Genomic DNA, 22,449 nt, shown 5'->3' with positions numbered 1-22,449 from the left:
AAGCAGGAATTAACATTAAGCCAACAAGAAGAGTCACTCATAATGTGTATCAGCCAAACATTTTTTAACCCTGTCACATACTGGAAAGCTGTGACTACACTAGGCTTCCCACCATTCATTCATTCATTCATTCATTCATTCATTCATTCATTCATTCATTCATTCATTCATTCATTCATTCATTCATTCATTCATTCATTCATTCATTCATTCAGCTTCTAGTACACCCTCCCCATGGGTGGGCTCAGAGTGGGTTACAACAAGGTATAAATACATTTAGAAATCACAATAAAACCACATCATAGTAACCACATAGTTACCATGTGCACAGTGTGCATACAAGCAGCAACTCTGATCCCAGACTCTTGTGTAGAACAGTCATTTGTCATGATCTATATGAAGGTTTCACATCCCTTTAGGGCTGCCAGTTCCTTACCCTCCCAGCGGGAGGGGGGAACCCAACACTCACCTTAGTTGTCCCAATGATGTCATTTCTGGGAAGTGACATCATCGCACAGGCCCAGGAGTGCATGTGTGTTTCCCTCAAATCGGCCTGCTGCAAAGAATGGAAGCACTCCTGGGGCAGTGCGATGATGTCACTCCCATGAGTGACATCATCATGCTGCCCCAGGAGCGCACCTGGGAGGCCTGTTTCCCTGCCTTTCACCCACCCCGCTGGTCAGGTGAGTGGTGGCAGGGGGTGGAGGGTGGGAGCAGGGCATCCCCTGCCCCCACAGGAGAAATGGCAACCCTGTTCCTATGTGGGAATATGTAAAACTGTGAAGTGGCTCTTAGTACCTTTGAGCTCAATGGCACTTTTGAATACACTGTTAAGCACTCGTTTGCCATAAATGACAAATGGGACCTCTTGAGTTAAGTCTTGACACATCCTTGGTGAAAATGCTGTGGTACTACATGAGCAATTTCTTCTAGCAATGTCTGTGTAGCATAGAAGATGCTCAGCAGAAACTATTCATACCAGTGCTTAAACTTTTGATTCTGTTCCTCTTCGTCATACTTACTTTTACCTTCAGAAGCCGGTGCTTTGTTGTCGTTTAGCACCTTGCTCCAGTTTTGCGCTAAGAAACAGTCCATAATGGCATAACAATACCAGCCACGCCACGCCTGTCCCAACATCACTAACACATCTTAACCCGTAAACCATGCTCTTGATTCCATGCTACTCTTTATTTTCTGACTGCTCCCTCTGCAGCCAAGTCATGTCACACCTTCAAAGTGTGGATCTCAGGGAGGGGGGGGGCAGTTATGCTAAGGTCCCATAAAATGGACAATTACCCTCCATTTTAAAACCATATTATAAACCCTCCATATTATAAAACAGTATGATCCTATCATGAATTCCTCTAGTCTAAGCTCATTGATTTATATGACTCAGACTGCAGTATCTCTGCAAAGGATAGAAGCTACCCTATGCAGACATGCAAAATAATTTGATATATAGCCACCAGCGCGATACTGACCCATTCTGACTCAGTAGTTGCATAAGCAATGAACATGATCTCAACTTAAACACTACCCGAAGATCCTGCATGGCAAAACGCTGAATCCTGACACCCACATAAATAAGAATTTACTTGTACCAGGCTACAGAGGATGATGGGCATCTGATGAAAGCTCCAACACAGCTACTCTGCATTGCATGGAGCAGCCAAGTTTGTCAAATGCACAACCAGGTGCAAGCCCTGCCTCTTCCAGGTCAAAGGGACCCCGCCCCCCCGAAAGGCCCTCCAGAGGGCCCCATCTAGGAGATGACACTGTTTTGCTTCCGTCAGTCACTGAAAAGCACAAAGGAAGCCTGAAGCCCTCCTTGCACTACTACCTGGAGATCCCAACTAGCCATTTTTGTTGACACTGGGTTGGTTCACACAAAATGTTTCTAATTCTCCAGTGCCTGAATTGAAGGATAGGCGAAAAGTTATGTCTGTGTCCATGTCCGTGCGTGTGTGAGAGAGAACTCCCTCCTCCTGTAACTGGAATGAATTAGCTACTTCCCGCAGAACAAATCAGAGTTTGCCATGATATCTGAAGTTGCAAAAGAGAACAATAATCGTGACAACCTAACGAATATATTCGTTATTTTGCAAGAAAAACCCTCCAAATTTGCAGGGGACCTACTCCTCACTGTCCTCTAAAGACCCCACAAGTTTCAGGAAGATTGAATCCTGGGAAAGGCATGATCGATGAGTTTCCCCAGTTGCTGTCATTTTCTCTCCACAATAGGGAAAAAATGGGGTGGCTGATGGCACCTTTTGGGGGGGGGCATAAAATGGCTGCCCAAGGTCCAATCTCCCTGAAAGTTGGGGGGTCTTTAGAAGACAGTTAGCAGTAGGTCCCCTGAAAAAATTGTAGATTTATTTTGCAAAATGCCACCCCCATCCCCCTGGATAGCCCCCATAGTTTTGCCCAAAGATAATAATGGAGATCGAAGGTATATATATTCGTTAGGTTGTCATGATTACTGTTCTGTTTATATTTGTTAGGTTGTCATGATTATTGTTCTCTATTGCTCTCTTCTCGTGATTCTCTGCATCTAATATCTGAAGTGGCAAGCATTCCTATTTGCTCTCCAAACTAGGATAAAAAACACTTCGGAATTAGTAGCACTTTAAATGTTACAGTAAACCAAGCTTTCTGCACCAGACAGGAACTGATTGACTTCACTTTTGGTATGTGAAGAGGAAGAGGAAGGCAGTGGAAGACTTATTCTTCATCCTCCAAACTGTGATCAGAAACGTTACACGTTAACTATCCCAGTGTTCCTCTACTTTGCAGTCTAAGCTTTAGAAGCTTTTCTTAAAACACATATTAAGATGATAATTCCACACTCAGTACCATAGTCCATTCTTGTGTGCTTGTGATCGAGTGTGAGACTGAGATTGTGTAACTGTCAGACTTTCAGACTGGGTCTACATAGTGCAGGTGAGAATAAGAGAATAAAAGTCTAGTCTTTCTGCAGCCTGGACTGTATCATGTTGCAAAAACTATTCTCTCTCCTGAAATCTAAATGGTTCCAGCCATTCTGCCACCTCAGTTCTACTGCATGTGCAGGCCAGGCCATGGACAGAGGCCATCATCTGGGTGGAACCAGCGCCACAACCTAGTATCTCAAAACCTACCTTTTCCTCCACAAAGCAGGCTATTTCCGTTGTCTAGGATGTTAACCCTGATCTATTAAAGTGCACCCAAGACTTCATTTCACCCTGGCTGTAAGAAGTGATGTGCTTCCATCCACATCAATGGCTCTTTCAAATACTGATCCTGAGATGGACTGCACCCTTCAATCTTTTCTTCGGTCCAGGCCAAGACAAATTCTTGAGCCTTAAACTACCTGTTGTGCAAAATCACACCTACCTTTGCCTGCAGATCCATTATTCTGTTCTCTGCCTTCTGCAGAGTTGGGCCCTACTGATGAGGTGCTATCCAGGCTCTCTTGTTGCTTGGGCTGCTGGGAGGGAGGTGGCGATCCTGCTGCCTCTGCACTATCCAAATGCCACGGAGGAGTCTCTACTGCAGATTTCGACCGTTCTCTTGTCACCTCTTTCTTTGGCTTTATGAATTTCACCAAGGCTTTGGCTCCTATCCAGTGGTTTTTCCTATTTGTGGTAGATGATTTTAAACAAGAAAAAGAGTCAGTTTTGCTCTTTACATTATTAATTAAGTGCAATACCTCCCTTACTATTCTTGATCTCCACCATTTAAAATGAACTGTGAACTGGGCTTACAGTCAGGGACTAGACCAGTGTGGCATAGTGGTTAGAGGGTCAGATGAAGATCTGGGGCAGCCAGGTTCAAATCTCTGTTCTGCCACGGAAGCTCATTGGGTGACCTTGAGCCAGTCATGATGTCTCAGCCTAACCTACCTCATAGGGTTGTGGTGGGGATAATACGGAGGAGAAGAGAATGATGAGATGCTTTGGAGAAAGGTGGGGTATAAATGAAGTAAATAAAAATAATTAATTCATAATAGATCGATGAGGGATTTCATGCTGCAATGGGAGTTAAGATTATATATCGGGTATTGTTCAAACATGCAGCACAGGATACCTAATAGGACTTTGATGTACTGTATTTAGCCAAAAGGAAAACACTACTGAATGAAGACCACCAATCCCATTCCTAAAAATATTATACAGAGTTAGGTTTGTGTGTGAATGTAAAATGACCCCCTCCCTCTTTTTCTTGCTGGCACACCTGACAAAAAGTCTAGTTCTTTTTTTGGTGGGGGGAGGGGGCGGCAAATACAGAACAATCCCATGGTTTTAATATTCATTGTGCTTTATCTGGGATTTAAATTAACATTTTAATCAGAACTACAGCCATTAAAAACAGCTGAGATTACCCATATCATGTTAAAAATTCTACTGGAGAAAAGTACCAGGGTGGGGGGGTTCACCAAGCATAACCAATCTAGTTACGAGTTAACACTATCCTTGCCCACTGCAAGGCCACATACAGGCACCTCATGCCAATTCTGCAGTTACAAACTATGACCAGATGACAGCGTCACAAATTCCCCAAATCATATCCAAAGGAACTTATATAACAGCCAGTGCAATTTCTAAACACTGGGAAACAGACTGAACTCATATTTGCCACCTTTCTACTTGCAGATGGATAACACCTAAATAAAGAGATGACTTATTTCATAACGCTATCTGAAGAAGTGAGCTGTGGCTCACGAAAACTCATACCCTACCACAAATGTTGTTAGTCTTATAGGTGCTACTGGACTCTTGCTCTTTTCTACTGGCACAGACAAACACAGCTATCCATCTTGATTCATAACACAAGTTAGCTTCAGTGCCATTTTAGCTTGAGAAAACTTACTTTTTTGGAGCTGGGTCGTAAAACTTATACTGATCCATTATTTTCTCTTCCAGTTTTTCTTTGTTTCTCCTTAAGGCATTTAGTTTATCACTGTTGAAAACCAAAAAGAGGGTGAGGTGTATGTGAGGGGACACATTAGCATTTCAAGGATACCGTTTGCTGGCAAGTGAGTATAATTAAAAACTGAATCATCACAAATTTCTGAGAGACAGAAGCAGGTACCCCAAAGGGCCAGATCTGGAGAGATTAAAACACCCTCCTCACTCACAAGGTAGAAATAATTAACATTCTTTATTAAGCTGGGAGGGCAAATAGCAAGAGTAGTTTCCTATGCAGACAAAAAGTTTAAATGGCAATTCTAAAACCTTAATCTGTATTCATGAGTTTATATGTTCTTACTGAACTGCTTTATATATTACATTACATGCTGTTTTCATGTTCAAATGTTTTAATGTTCTCTGTTTTGGGTAGAAAAGCAGCACAGAAATGTTTTAAATAATAAAAATAATGCCCCAGGAAAATAAGGTGGTGGTGGGGGGGGGGCTTAATCTAATACATCCACATAGGTGGTTTCTTGTCAACATCAGCAAGCCAGATTTAAGACAATAACAAATCAATTTAACTCGCCTGGATCTCTGGACCAGATTGTCTACTACACAGATGATAATGGGTGGTTAGGATTCCCCACGAAATGCATGATAGGATGATTATAGCCGGGAACAGTATGCTACTACGGCTTTTACCCATTATAGGTCTTCCAGTTGTACTTCCAGCCACTATCCTGAAATCTGTTCTGGCTGTACCTAAGAACTTAACATTGCACCCAGAAGATTGTATGACTTGTTGGTCCGTTTATGACTTATCACTTGTACCGTGGATGGAACTTTCTCATGCCCCTCCTTCTGCAGCCTATTTCCTACCCTGAAATGCTGTGACTGTGGGTCAGGGAGTCATCAAAAAAAGGAGCGTCAGATTAAGCTGCATATTTTTTTTTTCTTAAACAAGGTACGATGACATGACAGAAATTTGTCAAGCACAGGAAAGTTGAATTATCTCTCACGTGGGCTCAAATGGTTTCAACTCTCATTAGCTTGCATTTATTTTCACCCCCCCCCCCCACCTGAGTGATCTACTGTGCATGTACAAGAGCAGGAATCTTCACAAATACTATCCACGCTCAAACTGTAAAACATGCTTATACACAGTTTTTGGTCTCCCTAACCTGTCTCAATGGGCAAAGAATGTTTCTCCTTCTTTGTCACCATGTTTCAATACTGACAAATCTAACAACAAAATAAGTGAGAAAACAGAGGGGAGGCCCCTACATATATTGCTTCTGTTCCTCGTGGTACTGTTCCTTGTTCTCCATGTTCTGCTCCAACAACATCTGGTTCTGCTGACTCAGCATCTGGATCTGACTCAAGAGATGATGATTCTCTTCTTCCAAGTTTCCTTTTAGTCGAGCAAGCAACTATACAACAGACACAGTATAGATTAGCTTCCTTCTTTTGCACTTGGCTAAAGCAAGGCCTTGAATCATAAGTTTTCCACTCACAGAAAGCGCCTCCATCACTGGAGGTTCATTTTTACCAATTCTTCCTTTCAGCTGCCCATGAAATCCCGCATTGATCCCTGGGGCACAGCACAGGGGGTAGGTTGGTTAAACAGTGGGGGTCTCTCCTGCGTGAAAAATCAAGCTAGGGTCTATGCCAATGGAAGGTACCCCCCCCAAAAGGCGCTTAGCCAGGGACAGTTCTTTAACATCAAGCCCAGCTGACAGCTACATTGGTCCACTGAGGTCATGGTCCACCCTGGTTTCCCAAGGGAAGATGAATCTTCCAGTTTTAAAGCTATTTTGCTTCAGTCACACGATCCATGATCAGAAACAACCCACACTAGGAGAAAATGGAGCGATCACTCAGGGGCAGGACCATGGGACCAGTGGAGGGCCAACAAGTGGGGAGAAAGCATGGGCAAGAAGTAGACGTACAGACAGGAAAAGAGGTTCAGCTCCCTGAATCCTGTTAGGATTTGGGGGCTACTCTATCTGGACACATGGTCTGCTTTGGCCCTGAAGTCACTGGAACTTAATTACGCCTCTCACTGAATTATTCCCTCCATGTTTATGGAAGAGTGGAGCCTTCCACCCTTCATTAACTGCTTATGTTCACACGACTCATGGGCAGGAAGACTAAGTACATCTTTGTGCCAGGCATGTGAGTTCTGAGGTAAGCTGCTGTTCCTCCTCTGTGGCAGGTATTTGGCCCAAGTGCGGGCAAAGGTATAGATCAATAGGCAGTGAGCAGTTCCAGTTCCGAGAGATCGAAGGCTAGTCCAGGAGCTAGAGTTGTTGCTGTATATATTAATTTTTGTTTGTCAAAATTATATTTTTCTAATTGCTGTAAGTGGATCTGGGTGAGCAGCAGAAGAAAAATGGGATATAAATAAATAAATGGACTCATGGATCTCACCTCACAATGGTTGTCCAGTTTGGTCAAGGAGATGTCCATGGTTTGGTGCTGTTCCTTCAACTCATCGTAGCGAGCCTGCCAGCGGTTCAGTTCCAGCTGAGAATTATTCAAGGAAGTTTTCAGCTCTTTAGTGTGAAGATGAAGCCCTTCATACTCTGCTTTGAGTTGATTGTGTAAGAAATGCACCCTAAATGAGAAAAACCAAATGGTTTAACTACTTTCCCCAACAAATCCCCAAGAGCAACGTAGTCAATGCTGTTTTGGGGGATTTCACTTGCAACAAGAACAAGAGACGGGCCTTTGACCCTGCTGAAGAAAAGAAATGCGATCAATCTCTTTGAAACAAAACAGAATCTTGATGTGGTACTAGCAAAGGTAAGGTAGTAAAAGGTGTGGTCTTCTTCCATTAAAAATACTCCTAATTTAGACTAAAATATTAAATGTTAAAATATTTGAGGGGGATTACCCTGTGCAAAGCCATTTCTAGCAGAAATGCTCTGGTTTTTGTTAAATATTTTTATTTGTTTTATGCCATTTTTCTATTATTCTCCAGACTTTTAGAGTCTAATATTCTGCAACAGGTTCTATGTTTCTACCTATGAATGACCCCTGGCCTCTCTCCACCCTGTCAGTAAAAAAACACACCACCACAAGTTGCATGGGGAAAATTTTAAATTCTCCATCCGTCTAATCAATGTCTAATCAAAACTTTACAGTTCATCTCTATTCTACGTGTGGCTTTCAATACCATTAAAAAGAACAGAGAGAGAGAGAGACAAAACACTTAGCAACTTCAAACACTGGAGGAAAGAAAGAGCAACCAGTATAAGGGATAGAGAGCATCCAAGTTATTCAGTGAGATCCAGACAGCGCAGGGCCATATAAGACTGAGATGGCTGAAGGCAAAGGAGGACCTATCAGGACAGAGCCCTGCTCAGCATGATGCACTGAATAATTTCTGAAGGTGGGCTTTGCTTGTACTTTATGAATACATGAAGCTGCCTTATACTGAGTCAGGCCATTGATCTACCAAGGTCAGTGGCTTTCTAGGGTTTCAGGATGAGGTCTCCCCTACTAACTAATCCTTTCAACAGGAGACTGAACTTGGGTCCTTCTGTATGCAAAGCAGCAGCTCAGCCACAGAACCCCAGCCTTGCCTCTAAGACCTGGCCCCGTGTAAGCATTCTAGGATGTCCAACAAACCGTGTTGACTCAGATGTGTGCAAAAGGGATTTGGCGGCATTTCCAAGGGCAGTTACCTCTCCAGCTCCTCTCTCAGCTTCTGGTTCTCTGCAGCAGCGACCGTGCTCAAGCTCTTTTCTTGCTGTAGAACCTCTTTTTCTGATTTTAACACAACTTCCAGCTCCTCCAGTTCAGCTTTGTACTGCAACAAGCTATTGTACCTAGGGGAAAGGAGTAAGGATGGCTCCTGCTCCATAAAAACAGGGACTACAAAATAAAACTGCTTTTCCCGGTATCAATAAATTCTGATGTTTCATCATGTATTTTCTCTATATACATATATGCCAGGGCTATTCAAATGTGTGTGTGTGTATATAAATTAAAATACACAGTCATAGATCCAGATGAGTTAGCTGTGATAGTCTGTAGTCGCAAAATAGTAAAGAGTCCAGTCGCACCTTTAAGACTAACCAATTTTATTGTAGCATAAGCTTTCGAGAACCACAATTCTCTTCGTCAGATGTATCTGATGAAGAGAACTGTGGTTCTTGAAAGCTTATGCTACAATAAAGTTGGTTAGTCTTAAAGGTGCTACTGGACTCCTTAAAATACATGCATATTTCTTTGTAGAGGAAAGAATGGATAGAAAGAGAAAAGAAAAAGAATCTGACCTACTTCTGGGCCTTGAACTGCATCTAGGTCTCTCTTAGGGATGAGCAACAATGGGCACAGTCTATGGTCAGAGAAGAATCAACCACTGCACACCAGCAGTGATCACAGCCGGCTCTCTTTCTCTGGGCAATGGCAGTGGCGGCACCAGGGCCCCTGGAAGGATACAGCCTGCCCACCCTTCTTCCTCCTTTTGCATGCATGCCACCACCAAAGGGGGGACAGTGGCTTCTCTTCCTTTTTCCTCTGCTAGACAGCCATAGGGCAGTTGGCAGTAGCTGCTGCAATCCATCCATTCTTCATTAGCCTCTGAGTACTGCCTGTTAGGAGCAGCAGCTGGAGCCACGAACCAGAGGGAGAGGGGCAGGCATGAGAGTGGAGGACGCCGCTTCTAGCGGGGGTTGCTGCTCATTCACTTAGGCAGCTGATCAAGGAACAAAACAGTGGTTAGGAGTAGCAGCCACTCGTTTCTTGTCTCCTCCCTCTCTTTGTGCCACAGCTCTGCCTTGGAGGGGACCTAGTGGTCAGCATCTTGCTACACTCTCCCCCAAATCCAGAAATAGTCTTGCTGTAGCTCAAGTCGCATAAATCAGAAGGTGAAGCTTTTCACAGCATGGAGGTCTCATCAGAGCAAGATACGATTAAAAGGCACAAAGCCATTAGTCCTCCTAAACACAAGTAACCTGTTTCTTTCTAGTAACTATGCAGGGCCTTACCTTTCCCCCAGATCTTTGTGATCCAGGTCAAGATTTTTGTGGACAGTCTTGAGGCAGCTGTGCTGGTTTATCAGCATTTCGTATTCTGTCGACTGCCGCTCATGAAGTGAGGCCAGGTGCTCGTGGTCTTGAAGCAAAGACTCATACTCCGCTTTGAGCTGTTCTTTCTGCTTCAATATGTTGTCATATTCATTCTCCTTGGCCAGATGCTGGTTTTGGAGTAGAGTGTTCTGGGACATCAAGGAGGCACTCTGGGAATTTAGTGTTGAGTTCTCTACCTAAATTTTTATCAAGGCACCAGAAAACTGTATTGGCACACAGGTGGTACATCTGGAGAAGTTAAAAAGTTAAGCCACAGTATCTCCTGGAAATCACAGCAGAGTTTTTAGTACTGTCAAAGATTTTACAGTATGGAATTCACAGGGGACCCTTGGGTGAAAGGCTGGCACCATTCTGTATTTCAGTTTCATATTCCCAAAGAAGACTCAAACGTAGACCATAGAAGTCACTTAAGGCTCCTGCCCCGGATGAAGGCAAAGGGGCCGTAACACCCTGGTCTGAATGTGTGTTGTTCTCCCCATCCCCCCACCCCATTTTTCTTTTTTCACATCCAGCCCAACAAAGAGTCCTGGAGAACTTGAAAGCTTACACAATGTGCTTTGTTATTTCAATTAGTCCTAATAAAAAGGTACTACTTGGTTTTGGATATTAATATTATTACCTATTTTGTAGAAATAGGTTTTTAAAAAGCAAACCTAAGCAGGAATTCTAAAGACTTTTCAGCCTATGCTTGTTCATCTGAAAAATACCACTTAGAACATTTAAGGAAGAATGTTTAGTTTTACAGCTAATGGAATAGCAGGATATGAGTCCTGTGGCACCTTAGAGACCGGCCAGATTTTTAGGATGTAAGCTTTCAAGAGTCAAAGTATCTGAAGAAGAGAGTTTTGACTCTTGAAAGCTTATACCCTGAAATATTTTTAGTTTCTAAGGTGCCAACGGACTCAAATCCTGCTGTTCCTCAGCAGACCAACATAATAACAATAACAATTTATATACCACCAGGACAACTGAATGCCCACTCACAGCAGTTTACAAAATGGGTTATTGCTATCCTCACAACGACCCTGTGAGGTGGGTAGCGCTGAGAGAGCTCTGAAAGAGCTGTGACTGACCCAAGGTCAGTCACCCAGCTGGCTTCAAGTAGAGGAGTGGGGAATGAAACCCGGCGCTCCAGATTAGAGTCCTGCCGCTCTTAACCACTACACCAAACTGGTTCCTACTTGAAACTAGCTAGTGGAAATAATTTTCCTTTGATCTCAGGCCCACTATAAAATATGCCCCACTGGAGCTCTAGGGACTTTGCTGACCTGGAGCTTGGCAGTTTGCGTCTGCATAGCTGTGTTGTGCTCTTGAAGAAAGATGTTTTGCTTCTGTAGTGTCATGATCTGATTGCTGAAGGAGGTATTCTGGTTTTCCAAATGTCTTAATTGTTCCTTGAGAAGCTGCTTCTCTGCGTGCAAGGCTGCATTCTGAGAAAAACAGGATTTTTAAAAAGGAGGCAGGTGAAAAAGTGAAAAAAGCAGTATATAAATACTTATATAAACATATAAATCATAAGCTTATAGCTGAACAAGCAAAACTTACATTTCTTTCCAGCTCTATAGCTCGGTCCTTCACTTTCAGAAGTTCCACTGTTGCTTCCTGGTGAAGCATTTCCCACTTTTCTTTTGCCTGATGACTAGAAACAACGTTCTCCGAGGGCTGTTTTGATGAATTCTGCACATGCCCTTCCTTTTCTCTCTGCTTGAGACCTTCAAAGTCCTTCCTTACCTGTAATACATAATCAAAGTCTCATCAAACATAAATCTAAAGGCAACTCTGAGGCCTGCAGAACTAAATTAAAATCTTTGTCTACAGACTCCAAACAAGCAAGGTCTTCTGTTTAAATTGAATATGCAGTGTCATGTTCACAAGTTTGACCATTTCTTTTTTATATTGCTATTTTTAAATAAAAACCTTCTTTGGCTTGTTCCATATGGTCTAAATACCCTGGATTAGAGCTCAAACTGGTTCGAATTGTAAAATGAGTTCTGCACAGGAAAACAATGCATCTGGCACAGAAGCTATCTTTCCCCCAGCTTTTCTCCCTATGCCCATACTGCAGTGTTTTCTTTACAGTGGTGTTGTGGCAGTGCAGCCTAGGGGAAAGCAGTGGAGTTGCCAGCATTGGTGAGTACCACTCCGTACCCCAGCACTGTTGGGCCACTCCCATGCTGGATGCCTACAGTGCCCCATCATCCCACAAGCTCTGCATTTTTGATGGTGAAGGTGCTGCAAGTGGATAAAAATGTGCCAGGAGGGCAGCCCGTGTGGAGGTTGCCAAGCACTCATCAGCACTGGCTCCCCACAGCCTCAAGGATGCGCTGAGAAGTGCAGCAGGAATGGATGCAACTGCCCCTCTAGAGTGCCCAGGAGGGGGACCCCCACTATAAGTCACTGGTGAGCTGATAGTGAGGTAGGCAACAGTCGCCTATGGTTGACCGGCCGGCAACCTCCGTCCTACTTGCAGAAGGGGTATTTTACACTTTATGCGTTGGCATTGTTGAAGAAAAGAAAACCAAGTCCTGATGGGTCCATCCACCTAAGCAACCGGTTGCCACAAGAGCATGAAAGCTGCTGAAAAACCTACTGTTACGGCACTGCACAAACTCTTGTGCAAGTGTTTGCAGAACAGCACTAGTGGCCGTTTCCTTTTCTAACGATCAGAAATGGGAGGCATGCTACATTCTTAAACTCCCCAAAGTTCACTTCTGGAATATATAACTGTAAGTAAGATCTCCTCTCCGATATACCCACCACATGCTGCTATTGTTCTGAATGTACCTCTTGGCAGAAAGGCAGCAGGCAAGCGCAGTAACCCATTCCAAAGCACAATGGGCAGCCTCTTCGGGCATGCAATTTTGCTCTCTTTCTGTATGTGGGAGTGCTCCAATGATACAATTGCACCCAATATACAGACAAACTGATTACTCAACCTCAAAAGATCTCCCACTACTGTTGGGCACTTTGAGCTCACAGCTAGGCCTGAGGCACAAGTTAGGGTACCCTCATGAACCCTACAAACAGTGTGAGGAATCACTATGTTAGTATTAGCAGTTTGGTAGATGGTGAGGCATGCTTGAAAACAGCACGTTGGATAATGCCCGTGTATGAAGAACTAATTTGCCTGTTTCCATTATTAGTGTTGCATGTGAATAAATAAAACAAACATCTATCAACCACTGTCTCATTATTCCAAGCTATGTGCATTACATTTCTACCTCCAATATTTATCCATTTATTTAACAAAATTTTACCCCACCAATCTGCCCTTATAGGGCCACCAAAGCAGCTAATATATTAAAACATACAAATTAAAATCTTATCTTGAAAATCATGAAAACCAATACAGAAATACATAAACAATTTAAAACCAAAGCTTAACATAAATACAAAAGACAAAAACAACATTGGGGAGGGAGGAGGGATTGCAGAGAGAACGCTACCAAACCAAAAAAGTATTCATCCACTGGTGGAAGATAGCAACAGAAGGGGACAGCTGAGTCCCTCTGGAAAGAGAATTCCAGAGTTTTGGTGCCACTACTGAGAAGGCTCTGTCCTGGATTGCCAACCGCTTAATCTCAGAAGATGAGGGGTACCTAAAGCAGGGTCTCCAAAGATGACTGCAGTGGTCCCATTCCTAACAGGCAATGAAAGCTCACCAACTCTATGAAATGCCTAGACTTCATAACATGAAACAAGGTTTTCCCTTTTACCATATTTAGTTCATTCTGCAGGTGCTGGTTCAAGCTAACAAACTCTTGCACTTGAGCTTCCAGCATAGCAATTTTCTCTTCTCTATTAGCTAGTGTTGTCTTCAGTGCACATTCAGTCTTTATTTCCAGGATCTTGTATTTCCTGTGTGATAATGACAACAACATTTCAATATTGGAAGTATACAGGACATCTCCACTTGAGAGATGCCAACTGTTCGTCCAAAACATTAGAAATATACTTGCAACGTTTGTTTTCTATCAATGGCATATTTTCCCCATCTGCAAATATCTGCTTAGGTGGTTAGAAAAACCAGATGAGTGTGGTTGAAAGATGTATGATATAGCAACCTTGCTGAACCTAAGCTGGTTTTGATCTGACCAGAATGGTAGGCCCCTTGGAAATCCTATGTATGCTACCTTCAGTTTCATGATGGAAGAAAGGTAAGATTTGAATACAATAAAGAGGCAAACATATAAAAGAAAAAGCCTCGAAAAACCACTTGTACCCCGCACCCATGGACATATGTAGTTATATAAAAACAGCACCATCTACTCAGAGTGATGGTTACTTAGTGGTAACGCTTCCTCTGTGATGACTGGTGTTGTTGGTCAGAGGGACATTGATCACATACTCAACAGCAAGAGATGGTAAGTGGGGAAGGGGAAGAGTTTTGTGTGCATGTAGCCCAACTGCAGTGACTTCTGCCCAACTAGTACACTGAAACTGATGTGAAAGTAGATTCAGTTATGTGGAATGGAAAGTTGCGGCATAATAGTATCAACTGAACAGTAATAATTTGACAAAATCTGGACTTTGCTGAAACCCATGGAAAAGCATCAGTTAGTTTATTTTACACCCCTCTAGGTTTGACAGAAGCCATTCTTCTATTACATGAACCTCATAAAGAGATCGTTTGTGGCAGTTCAATTCCTTTGGCCCAGTTACACTAAGTGGAGAAGACTCCAGTATTAGTTCCTGTGATGCAAGGAAGATCTTTACAAACTGCTTTTGAGGGGGGGGGGGAATTCCCAGAACAGGGGTTGCCAACCTATTCCTCAATGAGATCGGAGTAATGAAAAATATTCAAGCTACTCCCCGCTCCACACACATTACCATGTTTTGTTCTGTCCTAGAAACAAAACATGGAGTACGAAGAAACCAAAACTTAGTTAAGCTCCACAGAGAAAAATCCTATGAAATAGAAGCTTTGTTTTTTAAAAAGATCCAAAGCAGATTTTTTGGGTGATCTTTTCCTGGGTTTTCTAGAGGATGCACAAGCTATTCTGCAGCAGCCAGTGAATTACTGGTACTTAATGAGCTACCTGTGGGAGACCCTTGGTCTTGAACCTATGAGATCGCAATTAGAACTTTATGTGCAGAGAAAAAGACTTCCACAGAATCACCAGAAAAAGGCCTCACTTGTCACTGTTGCCATTGTCATCTTGCAGCAGCAACTCCTTGTTCAATCCAATCTTCTCTAATTCCTGGCCAAGCTTGTCCAGCTCACCAGACAATCTCTGGCTCTTTAATTTCTCAAGAACCAAATCCTGAAAACAGCACCAAACTTGATTAGTAGGCATAGTGAGAGAACCACAAGTCCCTTTCAGTAGACTATTCCTACATGGAGACAGCTATTGTGGAGGAAAACTATGAGACCATACATACATTGTGAACATGAGACAAACACACACTTAAACTGTTTTCTGCAAACAGATACGAACAGTTGTTGCACAATACAAAAGTAGTGCTTGTACAGGACATTTTCTGTGTGAATAATTGGGCTGTTTCTACACATCCTTAAAGGAACGGCCCACTCACTGAATGCTGGTGGCTTTTCCCCTTGACTCCAGACGTCTCCATTTTCAAAACGGTTGCAGGCTGTTTGGCTTCCGTTTTTCCAGTGCCTTTTCTGGGACCGCACTTTCCCATGGAGATGCCTGGAGCCAAGGGGGAAAACCCCCAGTGTTTGGTGAGTGGGCTGTCCCATTAAGGATATGTGGAAATGGGTTTGGCTTCCTAGACCCAATGACACAGAAAAGGAAGAAAAAGCTCTAGGAATCTTGATTCATGTGTCCAGTCTTATGGACGTCACATAAGGATTTTACAGATTTAGTCTGTATTTATAAATTTCTGTAAATATGAAGTCATTGTGGAAATAACTCATGCAATATTTGCTGCAGGATCCAGTTAGAATGTTAAAGGGATATATAGACCTTTGCACTGGATATAATACTTAACATGTGAATGGTTATACAACTAAGCATCTGAATGGATGGGGTAAAGCTGCCATTTGTGGATCATGACAAGTGCTTATGGGGATGCTCTTCAACCCAGCCTTATTGGAGAAAGACTGAAGTTGTTGCTAAGAGTGCCTTCATGGAACTGCATCTTGCTTATAAGCTGTCACCTTCTGGAATCAATCAATTTGCCTTGCTGATCCATGTTACTATAAGCTTGAAGCTGGACTTTTGAATGCGCTCCTATAAGGACTACCTGGAAACTTCACGTTGCTTCCTATCTATTAACTGTGACAAGCCACTATGAAAACCTCACTTCAGGATTAAGCCAACTTCAGAAGCTGACGATTTCTTTCTAGGCTCAACATAAGGAGCTGCTGTTTCTTACCTTCAAAATCCTCCATGACTTGGGACTCAGAGATCTGGAGAATTGTCTGTGTATGAACTTCTGTGCCAATTGCCAGTTTCTCTTTTTGTACCCCCCCCCCCGAAATGTTTAATTTTCCACAACCTGGTTCAAGTTTCCTTAATTGCAGCTTTGACCATGTGGATCATCCTGCCCAAATAAGTTAGGCACGCTCCAACTCACTGTTTTTAGAGGTATGATAATTTTAATTTTAAAGGAGTTTCAATGATGCTTCAGGACGTTACCTTTGTTAATATATCTGGGGTGTGGGGGTTGTACCAAATGTTATGGTGTGGGTTGGGGGCAGATTTTTGATGATTGCCTTCATGCTCATGAATTTTCAAAGTGCTGATTAGTATATTTTTTCTTCACATATTCTTTGCAAGGGGCGCTGCACAATAAATATTCCAATAACCACTTCCTTCCCTCCTTTTTACTTTGTATCAAGTTATTATGTATGTGTAATTAAAAACTGAAACTGGAAAAAAAATCAATAAATTATTATTCATATAGCTGTGAGTCAGGATTCACAGGCAATCCCTAGGTACAACCCCAATGCCTTTCAGTCACAAAAGACTGTGCCTACTACCTGAAGAAAGTGTCATGATTTGTAATGCTCCAAATCACCACACAATGTCTCCCTCATTCCTCATTTGGTTCAGACAAACATACATACTCATTCTATCCATGCTAGATGCAGAAACACATTGCCTGCTCTTCAGACAAAGACTACTTTACTTACCTCTCTCAATGTAGCCAGTGTTCTCTTATCAATGGTAACTTGCTTTAGAAGGTCTTTATTGTCTTTTTCAAATTCTTTCATCTTATTGGACGAATCCCTGAACTTAGCAAGGTCTCTTTCTAGTGTTCTGTTTTCTTTCTCCAGAGAGGCCAGCCTTGCAGTGTTGTCATCCAAAGTGGCATCTTTTAGTTCTACCTGCTGCCAAAGCCTTTTCGCCTCCTTCTCCAGCATCTTTTTGTCCTTGTCCAGCTGGGTCACTTCTTGCTCAAGCAGTTTCTTTTCCTTTTCCAGCCACTCCAGACGCTTATTTGAAACCTTCAGCTCCTCTAACCTTCTGCTGAGTGTCTGGTTTTCACTTTCGGTGCCCTGGAGTTCCTTCTCCAACTGATGGATTTTCTTGCTGCTGTTCTCCAGGATCTGCTGGAGTCTTTGGTTCTCAGCACTGACGCTCTGGTAACTCAACTCCAACCTTTCAGATTTCTTGATCAACATCTTTAACATGTCAACATTTTTCCCAAGTTCCTCTTTTTCCCTTTCCAGCTCTTTATTTTCTGCCTCTAGCTGAGCCATTTTTGCACTGGTAAACCTCATTGTCTCCACCATCTTCCTGAGTTCCAGATTCTGCTCATCCAACTCTTTGTTGTCTTTTTCCAAGCTCTCTAGTCGGACTGTAACATTGTGCAAAGTATCTAGCGATTTCTTCAGCTTCATGTTCTCCATTTCCAAATCCCCATTTTCTTGCTCAAGAATGTCAATTTTGTCCGTAGTGATTTTCATGGCCGTGACTTTCTTGGTGAGCTGCTCATTCTCCCTTTCAAGCCGATGAAGCTCCTTGTCCATTTCTTCTACTCTTTCCACCTTCTCTTTGACCTGCTCGAAGTCCCTCTGCAGTTGCTTCTTCTCAAACTCCAGCTTGCTGAGCTTGCTACTAGTCTCTGTCACTGTTTCATGGAGTACTTTGTTTTCCATTTCAATGTCTTTCACTTTGGCCTCACTGCTAACTTGTGATCTCTGCCTTAGCGATAAAACCACTTGATTGAGATGATACTTTTCTTTTTCCAGGTCTTTTATCTATATTCAGAATAAATGAGGTGGAAACCAGAAAGCTTACATGAGGATTTGGATCTGATGGACAGAAGTAGTCCATAATAAATTGCATTCTAGTGAGATATACATGAATAAAAAGATTGGGTGTTTGTGCCAATCGGTTATGTGCTCTCAGGAAATTTTGTACTGCTCAGGGATAGTGCCACCTCCATTGCCTGATTATGGGTGTGGCTAACGCAGAATGGCTAGAAGTCCCAATGGCCACACACAGCTGTCCTAGGACCACATTCTTCAACCCAACCCTTGGTTAAAGTCATGAGGAAGAGGCAGTCACACCTCAGAACAGCAAACGCCTTTCTACTCTCCTAGAAGAAATTCATGCCAGTTTTTCCAGAAGACATGCTAGATTCCCAGTACACCTGTCTCCAGATCTGACTTATCCACTGGTTTGCAACCAATACCACTGTATTTAAGTAACACCAACCTGCTGAGTCACTGAAGAAAGCCCATAACCACAACAAAGCAACATTCTGATTTTGATGGAGGACTCCATCAGATGTGATAAGAGTGGGTTTCTACAAATATGTGGGTCAGACTAGACCTGTGGACATGGAGGTACTCCATGTAGCTCTTGCTAGGCCAAGTTAATCTGACACATTGAAACTATGCCCAGCACTTAATCCCTCCCATTTATAAATACTTTTTTCCTAGATTTGTAGTGTGTGCATGCATGCACATGTGTGTCTGTGTAGTCAGGAAAGAACTACTGCACAAGAGGTGATCTAGTGTCACTTATACGCAAAAGTCAGTTCCAGCCTTCTTTACCTCACTACAATATAGTCATAACAGTGATCTAGATAAGACAGAAGTGATGCTGGAGGATGCAGTGCTCATTTTTGACAAGATAAAACCATCTTACTCCATGAAGAGCTAATGAGTTATGCTGGACCTTCTGATGGAATGGCTAATAGCATGTTTGTTTGTCTTCTATCTAGCACGGAAATTGGCCCGTTTTTGGACTGACCTAGGAATGCTGATCCATGCCACAATAACTTTGAGGCTTAGACTATTCCACAGACAGAAGAAGCAGGAAAAGTAATTTTTGTCCCTTTCCCCATCTGTACTGCAGCCTCCTACCCGTAAGGCTATTAATTGATGTTGTTACCACAACCCTGAGAATGGGAGGAAGCTGGAAAGGACTACAGGAGCAAAGGGGAATGTGGCAAATATCCATGCTCTTTCTGTAGGCACGAGGTAAAATATAATCCAACACTTTCAGTTTCTCTGGAAATAAGAGCTTTTGCTTACGTGTTTCATCCAAAGTTATCTACGAATCACATTTGGCAGATACATTTTAAAAGAAGCTACATTTAATTCTTTAAACTATTTAAATTAAACAATTTAAATTTAAACAAACATAGGATACCACACCAAGCTTCAAATAAATCCACTTGCCAACTTTTCTATATGAATGGCTGAAGCTATTTAAAACAGCAGGTGTCAAAGGCATTGTGATTTTTTGTCTAGCAATATGCAAGTTGTGCTACATACTCAGCATTAACTCCAAACTGACATGAAAGTCAGGAAATGCCCAAAGATTATAAAATTGGTAGAGGTGAACTGGATGAGTTGCTTTTTAATTCTTTTCCTGCTCATCCCTTGAACAAAACTTGTCAATAGGGAAAAATCTTCAGTGGCTTTTTACATTTGTAATCCAACAAGGCTTTCTACATAGCCAAGCAAGCATGCCTCTAGATCGAAATTTTAAGGCCCGCCTCTCTCTATACCTGTCTTTCTTTGTCAGCCTTTAAGGTCTCCATCTTGCTCTGAAGTTCCTCTTTCTCTTTTATGAGCTCTTCACTTAATGTCTCCAAGTCTTGATTACTTTGTTTCTCTCTTTCAATCTGGTTTTGTAATTTCTCAATCTGTACGGAGAAAATTGCCACAAGATATCATGCATACAAGCCTGAACAAACACTGTTCTTGGATAAGGACACTCTTAAAAAAGGGGGGGGGGAGAGATTTTAAAACTTTTTTTTTCTTATGCCAGAGCAAGGAGTTTTGATAAACAATTTCTTCCCCTCAGGTCTTCAAGCAGTAATAAAAAAAAAACACATTAGAATGCCAAATGTCTAAGTAACACAAGTTTGTAGCAGAACTTCAGAACAGGAAACACTTCAGATATGGGGATTTTTCACCTGAAGAGACATCTGTAAGACTAAAAGTTGAATGCTTTGTCTTTGTCAGGTTCCAACATACTACATTCCGGAGCCAGGGTCCTTATGAAAAGGTTCTGATGCACCAAGGTTCCGCCCCTGCCATTCTTATTCAAACTGCAGCCCTCTGCACTATAGCATAGGGTGCTTTGGCAGTCTGCCTGAGCTGCTAGAGCAGCTGTTTGGGTAGCGCATGAAACTGCTTAAAGAAGAAACAGGCCCCACTGCCAGCGTGGAGCTCTTCAGAAGCTCTCTAAAGTCTAGACAAACACTGAATGCACATCTCTGCTTCCCCATTTCAGACTGGAGAGGCCACATAGGGGCTGATGCAGTCTAGCTCCGTCCCACATTGCCTTAGAGCTGGCTTGAGACTTTGGGGCCTCAGAAAAGTGTCCCTCTGCCCACTAACCCTTCCCCAGACCTACCTATGGAGCAATGCCACGGTGTGGGGCACTAGAGGATTTAATCCTCGCTCCAAGAGAAGAAAAATAAGTTCAACCATTTATGCATATTTATATACATGTGGAAAGGTATTGAGGGAGGGTGCTACAGAGCTCTACTTTCAATCTTCTGTTCCTTTGCTGACATTACCAACTTGCTCCAGCTCCGGCATGCCATAACACCAACTGCTTGATCTGGCAAAACAGTAAGTCAGTCCTGCAAATGGACTATATTATAGCCTACTTTCATTTCAAATGATAGCTCTATGGAATACAACTGTTTGATTAGGTCTGAGAGCCAGTTTGGTGTCGTGGTTAAGAGCGGCAGGACTCTAATCTGGAGAACTGGGTCTGATTCCTCACTCCTCCGCTCGTAGCCAGCTGGGTGACCTTGGGTCAGTCACAGCTTTTCCAGAGCTCTCTCAGCCCCACCTACTTCACAGGGTGATAGTTGTGGGGATAATAACAATACTTTGTAAACTGCTCTGAGTGCATTAAGTTGTCCTGCAGGATAGTATATAAATCAAATGTTATTATTATATTTGCCAGCATCAGAAAGGGAACCCTTGGGATCTGGTAATTAAACAATTTCTTGCTTCCCGGGGAATTAGAACAGGTTTGGCAGATTTCTTTAGGGAAAATAATCTGTGGCTGTAAAATACAATACATGAAAGACAGAACAGCTGCTGCAATCCAACTGGCCATCGATCTGGATAACATGGGTAATCTTTATGGCTGCAAATTGTGGTAAGCATCTTCTCTCTGCCCTTCCCAATGATCACCTCTCATACACAGATCGCAACTGAAAGCTTCTAATTTGATACAACGTCCAAATACCAGCTCCTTGATGAACTGAAGTTTGTTTCCATCCCCAAATTGGGATTTAGATTTGTTTCCAGGCTTCTGGATTTAGATTCTGGATTCTACTCTTCCCAAATTCAGGGGTTTTCAGTTGTCCCCCCCACCCACTGGAAAAAAGGAGAGAGGAAGACGAAGGAGGGAAGCACAAGAGCATGACAAGTTGTGCTTGTCACAGACAAACCTGTGTTTGTTGAAACTTCTGAATATGGACAATCTTTCTTTTGTTCTTATAGCCTATTTTATATGGAAACTGGTTCTAATTTTATGTCTACAAAATAAAGCAAGGCTAGAAGTACTGTATGCTGCTGTATAATTTTATTTAATAACGTCTCCTAAAATTTAGCTAACGTCCCAAGGTTGCTAACAACAACAAAAAATGTATTGTCGAAGGCTTTCACGGCCGGAGAACGATGGTTGTTGTGGGTTTTCCGGGCTGTATTGCCGTGGTCTTGGCATTGTAGTTCCTGACGTTTCGCCAGCAGCTGTGGCTGGCATCTTCAGAGGTGTAGCACCAAAAGACAGAGATCTCTCAGTCTTTTGGTGCTACACCTCTGAAGATGCCAGCCACAGCTGCTGGCGAAACGTCAGGAACTACAATGCCAAGACCACGGCAATACAGCCCGGAAAACCCACAACAACCAACAACAAAAAAGATATTAAAAACCATCCATTAGAACACAAGTGCAGCAACCAGACTGCTAATGGGCATCCGCTATCTTGAACACAGCTAACGACAAAACTTCAGTGGCTACAGATTCATTTCAGGGGGCAAGAGACTGTCACTCAGAGGCACAT

At 42.7% G+C, this 22,449-nt stretch overlaps 1 protein-coding gene across 2 annotated transcripts in view; it reads right to left on the bottom strand.

Moving 5' to 3' along the window:
• The window catches only part of CCDC88C (coiled-coil domain containing 88C), a 146,555-nt gene that overhangs the window by 12,000 nt on the left and 112,106 nt on the right, over positions 1–22,449 (bottom strand). For both annotated transcript variants that reach the window (XM_054970923.1, XM_054970924.1), the window contains exons 14-25: positions 19,925–20,062; positions 17,091–18,161; positions 15,125–15,252; positions 13,705–13,846; positions 11,534–11,719; positions 11,257–11,418; positions 9,887–10,164; positions 8,579–8,722; positions 7,320–7,506; positions 6,174–6,319; positions 4,849–4,938; positions 3,373–3,614 (exon numbers count right to left, since the gene is read on the bottom strand). In XM_054970923.1, coding sequence (XP_054826898.1) covers positions 3,373–3,614; positions 4,849–4,938; positions 6,174–6,319; positions 7,320–7,506; positions 8,579–8,722; positions 9,887–10,164; positions 11,257–11,418; positions 11,534–11,719; positions 13,705–13,846; positions 15,125–15,252; positions 17,091–18,161; positions 19,925–20,062 — 2,914 coding nt within the window. The remainder of the gene's footprint in view (positions 1–3,372; positions 3,615–4,848; positions 4,939–6,173; positions 6,320–7,319; positions 7,507–8,578; positions 8,723–9,886; positions 10,165–11,256; positions 11,419–11,533; positions 11,720–13,704; positions 13,847–15,124; positions 15,253–17,090; positions 18,162–19,924; positions 20,063–22,449) is intronic.

The sequence above is a fragment of the Eublepharis macularius genome, chromosome 2, assembly GCF_028583425.1.
Source record: "Eublepharis macularius isolate TG4126 chromosome 2, MPM_Emac_v1.0, whole genome shotgun sequence".
Lineage (NCBI taxonomy): Eukaryota > Metazoa > Chordata > Lepidosauria > Squamata > Eublepharidae > Eublepharis > Eublepharis macularius.
This window is presented reverse-complemented; position numbering and strand designations above follow the sequence as displayed.